Raw genomic sequence first — 12033 nt, 5'->3', positions numbered from 1 at the left:
GTTTCAGTAGCGTATCAATTACTAAAAGCTCCACTATGAAGTTGAATCTAATGGAGCAGGATAGGGATTTTTAACTGGTTTCTGACTTACTTCAATCCCATCTAAAACACACTCTTGATTTACTAGAGACCAGTGTGGTTTTTTGTTTGTGTGGATTTTGTGTGGTTGGTTGGGTTTTTTATTTTTACAAAGCAGTTGGTTTTATTGGAAACCTGCTTCACCAGATGGCTTGAGGAAAGAATGGTTATAAATAATCCTTAAAACTTCACCAAAATAGGTAGTTTTAACTGTGATTGCATATGTATTGCTGTTAAAACATATCTTAATATTCTAAAAACAACAGAAAGGTGATTTTTAAAGGCTGAGGAAGGAAACTGGGCAGCTTTAAGTTGTGTCTTTGTTTATGAAGGAGCACTGTTGAATTAAATTTGAGCCAAAACTTGTTTTGTAATACTACAGGTTTATAAAACTGGCACTGAAGTGTTTGTATAATGACTTACAAAGTCTCTGTAAAATCAGCAGTTGTTAAACAAATAAACATTTCCTATGGTCTCTGAAATCCCCCTAATGCTGTGCTGCAAATCTGAAAATGAAGCTGATCATAAGTAAAACTTAACTGAGAAATGCAGCAAAAGCCAAGCATAAGCAGTAACAGTGTAAAGAATTAAGTGGAGAGAAAAAAAAAATCTTGTATCTGTGTTTGCTGGTACTGTGCTAAAACGACAAGGATTAAGTTCTGGCTATAGTGATACCAGTGGCAAAACTACGGACTCAGCAGGATTGTGAGTGTAGAGGAAGGTGGGAAGGCGACATTTCACCCCTTGGTTTTGCATTGTCCCTTTTGGTTGCGTCACCTGGTGTTGGGAACCTACAGCCCACTTGACCTGGGTCTTGGTCATTTTTTTCAAGATTCCTCCTCCCCCACCCCTACTGGGCCGCAAGAGAAAATTTAAGACAAATTTTTTGTGCAGGTAGAAATGTCAGGTCTTTCCTCTTCCAAGAAGAGAATTTTACCTTTGGTGCTTAAATCCTAATGACCGAGGAGCTTCACAATTTGTTATGTGTATTATTTGTGGCATTATTATATTAAGTAAAGGTTGTTTACAGAAGTAAAGTTGTTTACAAAGTGTATGTGAATATTGTCCCATCTTCAAAGAGCTTTTATAATTTAGGTAGTCCAGAGGGAGGGGAAAAAAGGCACAGAAATGTTTGGTTTTTAAAATGTTGTGCTGCAGGCTTGGTTCCTGGTGAACCCGGGGGATGCAGGGGGTCGTGCGGAAAGGAGTGGACCTGGGGCCAAAGCTCCATGAAACCGTTCTCAGCTGGGAGCAGGGAGGGGAAGGCCAGGATCACTTGCTGGGCAGGTGAGCAAGGCATCGAGGGCGGCAGAGTCTCTGCAGGCTACTGGAAGAGCAAGTGGGTGCTTTGGCTAAGCTGTTACCTTTTTTGCCTCCCGGTACTAAATTAGGCAGATCTTATATTACCTTCATTATAAGTGACCTCTTTTACAATAAAGCCTCTCACTTTAAAAGCACAACACCTTGTTGTAATTTAGTCTTGTAGTCTCAAATGCATTTTACGTATTACTGGAAGAGTCGTGTGTGTTTTGGTTTAGGTTTGGTGTTTTGGGTTTTTTTTGTTTAGGTTTTTTTTGGTTTTTTTTGGTTTTTTTTTTTAGCCTTCTAGACTTGGATAATTGGGACTGAGTAAAATATTAAAGCACTTCCTTTGTTTACTGTATAAACTCTCTCACCTGTATACAGAGGATTATAGATCTGCGCTTAGATGTCTCCTGTGTTGTGGGACTTGCCCTTACCTCTTCAAGAGCCCGTACTTCTCAGGCATGAGCAAAATGGCATTGCAGCACATGGCAGAAAGGCAGGTTTTCCCTGGGCCGTGACGTAGCTTGGAGTCAAGCAAAGGGCAAGGTGCCTTAAAGGCATCAAGTGTCCCCACTTTTACCAGAACTTTGGGGTTTTTTGAGACAAGTCTTTCAGAAATTTTTGCATATAACTAGCTGTGTTTATACAGTTAAGATAGTTTGTTTTCCCATACAGAAGAAAATTGCTAGTATGGATAAATGCTCACGGGATTGGACCTTTCACGTGTGTTAATAGTTAAAAGTAGGGCTATGTGCATATTAGAAAGGACAAACAACCACGGATGTGGTGGTTTGCTGGCATATTGTGGATTTCCCGCAGTTGTGTAATCTGGTTACCGGGCATTGTGTGAACTCCTGAGAAGTTCGTACAAAAATTGGCCTCCTTTAGTTACTGTATTAGAAATGCAGTGAACGTTTAAGGAATATGAGAGGGCAAAATGAACAAGAGAATGCTTCACACTCTTCCCTTCTCCCCCAGAATATTAAATCTGATGAATAAAAGAATCCAAAGTCCTTAAACTGCTGACAGCTAGCAGCGCATGCTGCTGCATGGGGGTTACAGACGTGTGCAACGCTTTGAAGATTTAGACTGTAAACTAAAGTATTTTTGGTCCAAATTTTATCCCCGCTGTAGAGAGATTAGACATCTCTTATTATTACAATATATGTTTTTAACCTCTTCGTTCCCCTCCTCCCAGTTAATCACAGAAATGTGAGTAGGATCCTGTGCCTTAGTTGTTGTTGTGACTCCGGACCATATCTCATGTGAAATTTTTTCTGCTTTTAACACTTGCAGTCTAGTCCTAACATGAAGTGAGCATAACAAAAAACAGAGAAGAAAGAGGACTGGAGAGTCACATGAAAAGTCAGTGTACAACACAACTGTTCTTCATGATCACTTCAGAAAATCTGTCTAGGGTGCCATGAACAGAAAAGCATCTCGCAGCATTAAAAACTTCCAACTTCTTATCCTGAACTGTTATAAGTAAAAAAAAAAATATAAAAAAAAATATATAAATCATAGTGCAGTTTATTAAAGTTTGTTTGGTTTTTTTGAGTAACAAATACGGTTTGTAGTTCAGTATTTCCTTGGTCCTGTGAAAGAGAAGTATGTGACATTTGACAGCTTTAGAAATAAAATGCTGCGCTAGAGCCGTCTGGGAAGAATCCATCTGAACTTCTTCCCTGCTCTCAGCTTCACATTCTTTCTAGCCAGGAAGTCTCAAGGATTTCAGTGTGCATGTGGGATAGTCATATTAGTTTATTAGAAAATTACTTGGCTGATAATTTTCTGACTCTCTCAAGAATGTAGTACATATATGTATGTTAATAATCATTCTGTTGTAGAATTGTTCTGTTCAGAGAATTTAAGTAGTTCGTTTGCTTAACTATTCATTTTATTGGGTTTTATATAGTTTTTTTTTTAAATTGGCTGGCTTCCCTAAAAATAAGTTGGTGAAGGAGAAAATAAATATGCTGTTGGTTGCACTTACAATAGTGCCATTGTGCAAAGCAGAGCAAGGATCATTTCCAAACGGCCTCAGGTGAAATCTAATGGGAAACAATTTCAAACTGGTCTGAGTTCATTGGTAGAAAGAATGCGTCTTAGATAAACATCTGATCCAAGTTATACTACTTGGTGTTATTCCTTCTCTGATTAAGTTCTAATTTTTTTATTTTAATAAATATAGTTGCATTGGCTAGTTGGAATAAGGAGCCTGTTATATTGTCTTTAATGTGGATTCTATAAAAATGGTTGTTTGCAGGTTACTCTGATTTATGGGGTTGCTGCAGCTTTTTCTTATTACTGAAAATGATCGTTTTCTGTAAACTGTTTCTCATAGAGAGGATACTTACCGTTATGCTGCTGTGCTAGTGGTGTCCTTTCAGACACAGTTTGAAGAATATGCAGTGTTAATTAATATTTGTTTTGTTTTATCCTTTAAATTTGTTCCTCGTATTTACAGGAGAGCTCCAGTCTTCCTGCTTCGCTACTTTTAGCTCAGCATAAGGACAGATCTGCTCAGCCAGAACTGCAACTGGAAAAACCCAAACCTGTCAAACCAGTCACGTTTTCCACTGGCATCAAAATGGTAAGACTTGCTTGTTTCTTTTGTTTTAATGCCTTTCAAGAGACCGAGGATTTCCTCATATGAAATTTAGAGGTTATTTAAACCTGGGTTGCATATTACGTGAAGTAAACTGTTCTCTTCCAATTAAATAAGTAATTAGGAATTAAGCTAAGAATTTAATCATTCTGTTAGTTGGAATATATGAAATATTTTCATTGCATAATTGACAAGAACAAGCTATACCTCTTTCCCTGCAAAGTTGTGGTGTCCTTGAATTATTTTTGTCTCCTTTGTGTACCAATTATGGAAATTCAAGAATAGGCTGCACTTTCTTCAGATTTACCTTAAGTACTCCAATAATCTGTAAGTATGAGACAGACAATTTAGAAGATGGTGATGAGTGGTTAAGGACACTATTTTCATCGTTATTGGACTTTAGGAAGCAGTAAGTATTTTTGCAAATGTGTTACTGCTACGGTGACAGCTAAAGATCTGTCAGCATTCCAGTTCTTTATCACGACATGGTACAAGTACGCATCAGCCTGTGTGTGGAAATGCAAAGGTTTGGGGGAGACGAGTTTAGGGATGGGTACATGAGTTCTGATCTCTTTTGCACCTTACTGGTTTCCTGTTTTGTTTTAAACCTCTGCACTTTTTTTAGACTTTGTATTTTAGAATTGATAACAGTAAATGATGTCTTGAAATAACCAATGCTCTCTACCCTCCTCAACAAACCCAGAAGTCAGCAAAGCAAAAAACTTTGCATCAAACTAGTCTCCCATCAATTAATCAATTTCTTTTGTCAGGGGTATCTGTGCTGGGTTCATTATCCCCCAAAGAGTTCACAATGTAGAGGCATTTGCAGCTTATTTGTCCGAAAGTAGTGTCAGCTTTTGCAAAGTTGTGCAGATTTTCTTGTTTTCCTGTAGTATAAACTGTATCTTCTTCCTTTTTGTTTCAAAATCCGAGTCTGTGCGAGATTGGTATGCTTCGTGTGACATTTTGATTGTGTAGAAAAGCTAGTGGACAGAAAAGGTTTGTTCTGTTTAAAAAATACTCCAACTGAATGCCTGTACTTTTTCTTGCTGCTAAAATATATTGTCAGAATTTCTTAAGGCTGTTGGCCTTTCTCCTGGGAAGATGAAGAAGATAGGCTTATGCTACATGATGAGGACAATGGAAGTACTTTCTAATGCATTTGCAAATGGATATTAAATGCAGTATGTGGTAGTGGACACTTCAAATCTGTAGCCCTAAGTGAACTTCATCCAGGTACAGTGAAAGGCTTGGATTAGGAGATTTCTAGTGTCATGACATTTAAATCTTAACATTTGGAATAATAGGGGGTAATACTCCAGATAACTGATTGTTACTTTATCAGTGTTTAGAAGGTGTGCGTAGATGACTAATTTAATTTCTTCAGTCCCAGACAAACAAATAAAAAAACCTCACCCTGACTGACCTTACTCCTAGACTAAAAAATAACAACTTAAAAAAAATAAATTAAGCATATACAGTTAACAATAAAGCTAAGGGTTGGAATATTTGAAGTTGGTGACTACTATTTATGGCAAGTGTATTACATCAAGCAAAACAGGCTTTACACTGATAAAATTAGACGTTTTGTTGAGAAAGGTGGATGTTTCCATATTTTCTTTGTAGGGTGCTTGATTTAGCTACTATATGGTATTGATTTTTGTAATTATATAGAAATTACATTACACTATAATAACAATATTGAGATTCTGCACAATAAATTAATTGACTGGCTAATTTCTTATTTCTAAAGTAGGTGTTGGTTGCCACAGCATGGGATTATTTCTGTGGGTGTTCTGCTAGGACACAGTTTAATGTTTGCAAGCAGATGTGAATGAAATGTGTTTTAATATGACTAAATGTAAAATTATAAATAAAAGCGTAAATAATAGGCTCTGTGAAGAGGATTTGGAAGTTTAGGCAAGCAAGTAAACCAATTTGACCCTTAGCCACAGCGTGTGTGTGTGTGGGTGCCTGGACTTCTCCTTCCGAATGCAGTATTCTGAAGATTTATGGACTGAAGAGTTCTGCCAACTGGATTTTGAATGCAAAAATCAGAGAGAACGCAAAGAGGAGCCACAGAGGTCCATTCAAAGGCAGAAAGATACGCCTTTGTACTGTGTTCTGCCTCTAGTTTGAGAAGGTTAAAAAGTGACTCAATTGACAGTAAGTGCCTCCTTAACACAGAACATGACAGATCCGAACAGTGCAACACTAAATGTAGCAAGAACCAGTAACCCTAGTTAAACAAATAAGATCTAAATAGGAACTGAAGGAATAAATAAGACCTAAAGGTCACAGTGTTCTACTGGTTAATTGGCCTCACTGTTAAAATTGACTCTGGAATGCAATGAAATCTCTAATTCTTGATGTTTTCAGATTAGGACTGGGATGTGTCTTGGAAAGTTACTGTAGTCAAATGCAAATTGTTTGGCTAAGAACGGAGTTAGTTTTGTAAAAAGCAATACTGCTCATTGGACGTGATTTGATGTGGTTGATGTTCGTGACAGTGTATTCTAGTGACAGCGTAAGGTGAATTCCCACCTCGGCATTCACCTTACGACATGCTTATTTTACAGGTTGAGTGTTTTTCTAAAAACCTGAGGCGCTCGGTCTGTTTGTTTTGCATAGGTGTATGCTCATAGGTAGAGCTCTGGTTGTGCTGCCCTTCAAGGGCAGCACTCTTTATAGTTGCTTTAGTTTTGTTCCTCTCTAAACCCTGGGGTTCACACCACTTACGTGGGTGGGGGCACCTCTAGGAGAATACCGAGAATTTCTTAAGAAATATAATTCTAACTAATGCTCAACAGTTCTGCAAATTAAGTATAGCTTCAGTGAAAAGTCTGTTTTGTGCTTACTGTTAGTTTCGTCAGCATGCATTTAATGAATCACTATGTACTTTCTTCCCCTGTGCTTTTATTTTTTTCTAGTAGTTTGGCCGCTAACCTTTTTCTGGTGGTTGTTTTCCTTAATTATGTTTCAAAAGAGGGAATACAGATAGAGCTAGCTAAGATGCTGGCTAATCCGAGGTTTTTGTTTACACAAAGGTTATAAAACTACGCCAGTTGTGGTGATGTACGTCTCTTTTCCAGGTTGAACATGAGTGTTTTTCCTGGGATGGTCTCAGAGGTGTTCTTCAGCCTGACTGATAATCGGACATGTTTCTCCGTTTCTGAATGGAGGCATGCCCATTCTAGTCTCCCGGGCAATGCTCAAGGAAGTTGGCTCATTTAAGGTGTCAGTTAGTGCTGTGGAGCTCCTGTGCTTGCAGGGGAGGAGGGAGTGTCTTTCACTTGTACGCTAAGCAAGAGCATCCCCTATAGCACAAGACAGACAATTAGCTCATGGGGATAGGGGTCTCCTTCAGTTTTCCTTTTGTTAAATTGTGTTTGGTTTTGGGGGGTTTTTTTGGTTTTTTTCTCCTTTCAACTGGAAGTTGTTTTTTCTTTGCAGTCTGCTCATTAACTTTTAAATTTTCTTTCAGTAAATTATGTTTTGTGTACGAAGCGTACCTTCCTAATCAATTGGTTTGATTTACCTCTAAGCGGGGGAAGAAAGTGCTCCAGAGTTCTCTGCTTATCATATTAAGAAATAGGCTTTCAGCACAGCTGAATATTTAAAATGGTTTTAGTAAATCTTATCTCAAATCAGTGTAAGACTACAAAAGAAACTGTAGCAATCTTAATTGTTGCAGTAGTGCTAAAAATACTATTTCCTGTCAGTGCTTGTACTTCAGGTTTTAGTAGCCATCAAAAAGAGCAAAGGTTGTCAGAAATGAATGATGTTTCTAGCATTTCTAGGGCTTATGAGGGTGTACAAAACAAACCTAAGGTCTGGCAATAGAACCGTTCTGCTTCTTGGTGAATACAGTCACCATTTCTGGTTGGGAAGTGGCTTTAACATGAGGCTAATTTTAATATGTAAAAGAGGTGCTCATAGGCATTGCACACGAATGGCAGTTTGCAAATGCAGCAGGAATTAATTTCATTATGGTACTTTAGTCTTCTTTTTATGTCTCTGGTGCTTACAGGACTGTAGGAGCGTTTTGGTGCTTGTAGATCTGTGCTTTACATTACGCTGTGGTTAAAAACGCATAGAAGTGTGGATGTATTTAACTCCTCTCTAATTCATTGGGAACTGGGAACATGCAAACTTTTGAGGCTGTGGGCCAGCTATTTACATGTTTGTAAAGAATATGAATGCCTTAGACTGACTCAGATGCATTTCTCTTCATGTTTCGGGCTGCACGCCCCGTCCCTTTTCTGTTCCTTCCAGTTTTAGAATGTTTCTTTTCTCCCTTCCCCCAGCCTCCCAGGAGACTTAGCCTCTAGTGATGGTATTCTTGAAGTAATTTCATGTAGTTAAAAACTCAATTACCTCTAATTGGATTGGCCAAATATGCAGGAAAAGAACATAGGTGTCCCCTGGCCTGCTACCACTTGGGAGAATTTGCCTTTTACATTTTATAACCAAATACCTCAAAACTAAAATAACACATCATTGACTGTTCAGTTTCTGTCACGGTTTTTGTTTTATTACTTAATAGCAGTGGGAATATTTATTAATAGAAATATTAGTGCAGAGTGTTGTACATGCTTCGTCATTACCAAGATGGTCACTAACCCTCTGAATTTGCAGTTTAAATAGACGTGTCAGGGAGGGAGGGGAACCAGATGCCCGGAGGGGATGTACTCGCCCAGGATTAGACAGCAGAGCAGCAACGGAAGGAGGAATAGGATCCAGCCCTACTAAATTCCTAACCTCTCTTCCGCTGAGCTGGGCTCCATCTCCTGTCAACAGCACCTCTGAATGGCAGTGAATTAAGAGTGAAATACCTGCTTCAGCTTCTGCTTCCCAGTCCAAGTCACAGCAGCGATGTCAGATTTAACTTTCTGCGTGGCTGAATATTACCAGGATTTTATTCAAGTTCTTGTAGTTTCAGGATATTAGTAGCTGAATGCTGGGGGAGCGATGTGCAGTCTGAAGCAGCTGGAGCTTGCGGGAGGGAGCAGTCGAATCAGTATTGCAGAGGAATGGATCTGTGTCAGACACAGGATGTCTAGGACACCTCGGGAATGCACGTTACCACCAAGCTGATCATAACAAGTGTTAGGGAATAGATTTCGTGCAGTGTTACACTCTCAGTATTATTCTAATGGGAAATAACGTTCTTATTTTATGTTATGTGGAGCTATTTCTTTTAAAACACTGACCTCATCAGCTCAGGTCAAATTAACTGTTCTCCATTATTGCCTTTTCCTACAATATTGCTTCCTGTGCAAACAACTGCTCAGCGGCTGCTCCTGTTTTTCAGTCTGTTTCTTTTATAGCTTGTGGAGCAATTATCTAAAATCCTGTTCCAAACGCAAAAAAGTCTGTCAAAATACCTTTTTAATCAATTGTGCTCCTTCAAAGTAGCTTAGACATATGCCAGGTACTCTGAGGTAAGTGAAGGGTGTGTTGCACTATGGTTTTAGACTACAACTATTCTGTAGGTCCCTAGAGTGCTTTGCCACTCTGTCTGGGTGACCAGGAACCGTTTTGGCCTTCTAGTCTTACTTTGACAATTCTTACTGCTCTGGTTTTGTTGGTGTGATGTTTGGTGGCTTTTGGATTTTTTCGTGTGTGTGTGTGGTTTTTTTTTTTTGTGTGTGCTCTTAATATTTGCCTAAAGTTTAAAAAATAAATTAAAAAATCAAGCCTATTTCCTTCCTTCAGTGTTAGCTCAGCTGGTCTATCTTCAGGCTGAAACACTTCAGATGGAATTGATTTCTTTGAGATGTATGCCAGTCTGAGTTTAACTGGTGTTTTGTTTTTAATCTTCATTTGGCTTATACTATGCACATTTCTTTTTTAGCAGCTGGGTGGAATATTTCCCTTTTCACAACACTTTCTAGTTTAGAATCACAACAAAATCACCACACTTACTTTCAAGAGGAAGTAGTGTGTTTAGGCATATAAACGTACTTGTTTTAGAGAGCGTGCGTGTAAAGGTGAAACTTTCAGTGGCACTGGCTGAGCTATAGCTAGACCTCCAGCAGGCGTCTGGGTGAATCTATACTGCGAGGCTGCCGCATTGCCCTTGCAGCCTTGGGGTCTGCGAGCGTGATGGCTGTGTCCCAGCTCAGTGCTCAGACACCCTGGGCTGGGCATCAGCCCCACAAAGCAGAGTCCCGTTGCAGAGGAACCCCAGATGTGCTGGTGAGAGGGGAGTCGCAGCGCTTTCCAGCAGGTCTGGAGATGAAGGTGCTCAGAGAACCAGCATGCTGGCCAAGCAGCTTCCCTAGAGAGGAGATGCACAGTGGGTGCCCGTTTGGAGCGCAGGTGCACAGAGCCCTAGAATGCCAGCTCTGATAGTGGGAATCTGCAGTTGCTAAGCACCTTCTCGTGATTCCTAGTAAGAATATATATTGTATGTTGCTTTAGCTTTGAATCTTTGTTGTCAATAACAATATCTTGTTTTTAACAATGAGCATTGCACTGAGGATACCTGTTTCTGAAAAGCCAAAAGGAAAACAAATTGTGGCTGCTGGATCTCCACAATCTCTGACAATACATGGATACGGAATTCAAATGTAGGACAAAAATGCGGGATGATAGAATTCAAATTAGGGCTAAACGTGCTGGATTTTAACAGTAATCTAGAGTCCTGTGATCCACATACCGCTCACTTAAATCTCATAGGATTGTATATGCAATATGCCTGCCACTTCTGAGTAGTGTGATGGAGAATGGTTAGCAGTAGTAAATACATTTGTCATAATAAATCTCTAGCCCTCTAAGTAAAGATGTTTTGTTAAGAGTCAAGCACATACATGCAGAACTGTGCTTAAAGTTTCTGAACTCTGGTTTTGAAGTGTATGCCAGATAAACTTTATTTAAGTGATCTATCATCGGAACGCTTCCTGTGCACTCCATCCCACAGACTGAAGTCTAAAACATTTAATTGGGTTCTGGCCTTACTAAGTAATTACTACTATATCAAAGTTCATAAACATTAAGCACATTATGTTGACTTAATGAATTTTTTTCCTAATGTAGGTAAGAATTGTTTTGGGTTTTTGGGGCGGGGGGGAAGCAGAGTAAATGATAGTATTTGTCATTTCCTCTCCCCTCATTTATACAATGCTGGCCTTGGAAAAGGAGGCTGGATTTTGCAAATGCATTTCTAGGTCTCCCTGTATCCCTTTGCAGGATTTCTGCTTCGAATACCTTAGGAAAAATGCTGTAGTTGAAATTAAGCTGTTTGGTGTACAGTCATAATCAGAACTGCTTGACCTGATTCTGCTTTATGGTTGGGCTCTCTTATACTGTTCTGTTAGAATAAATATTTGTTCATTTGCTTTAAGGCTCCTTTACATGGCTAAAGCAGCACATGTTTATATACACATATTAGTATAAATACAAATTAGGCCCATAAGTTTGCACAGCTGTAATGACTGGAATTTAGTAAATGAAATAGTGCCAACACTGTTAATTGTACAGAAGTGAACAGCAAGACAAACCTACTTGTTAGTCAAGTGGCTGGAGCCAGCAGTGGAGCAGATCTACCCTTTAGCTGTCACTTTTTGGAACGGAACTGGTTTTAGGATTTGGTTTTTTTGGGTTTTCTTTTTTTTTTTCCTTTCTTTTTATTTTTTACTTTTTATTTGTTTTTTTTAATCTCATGTTTGATTCTGTAAGAGCTGCCAAAAGGGTTCAGTGAAGCTGTCATCTGCTCCCCTGCCTGTTTGGGAGCAGGCACTGGGACAGAGCAGCAGGAACTGGGCTTTAGGTCCTAATGTAGGATGCCCAAATTCCATTCTAAGCAACAGCCAGACCTGCCACTAGCTACGATAGCACAAAGACACGTTGTAAAGTGATCTAAAGAAAATGCTGTTTAAATCAGCCGGAGATCTTCCTATTTCTGAGTCTTATAGCTCTGAAAATGCTATTGCTTGAGTAGGTGTTACTGTGAGCAATAAGGAGAGATCTGACTGAAAGAAAGAAGGTGGCTGAGAGGAGAGTCCAAAAAAACAGCTGGCAGGGAAATAAAGAATAATA

General features: G+C 39.1%; 1 protein-coding gene across 1 annotated transcript in view; it reads left to right on the top strand.

Annotated features, from left to right (window-relative positions):
* Positions 1 to 12033, top strand: part of MNAT1 (MNAT1 component of CDK activating kinase) — a 127365-nt gene that overhangs the window by 53931 nt on the left and 61401 nt on the right. The window contains exon 6 of the mRNA XM_063333603.1: positions 3850 to 3975. Within this exon, the coding sequence (XP_063189673.1) occupies positions 3850 to 3975 (126 nt within the window). The remainder of the gene's footprint in view (positions 1 to 3849; positions 3976 to 12033) is intronic.

The sequence above is a fragment of the Chroicocephalus ridibundus genome, chromosome 4 (assembly GCF_963924245.1).
Source record: "Chroicocephalus ridibundus chromosome 4, bChrRid1.1, whole genome shotgun sequence".
NCBI classification, from domain to species: domain Eukaryota; kingdom Metazoa; phylum Chordata; class Aves; order Charadriiformes; family Laridae; genus Chroicocephalus; species Chroicocephalus ridibundus.
This window is presented reverse-complemented; position numbering and strand designations above follow the sequence as displayed.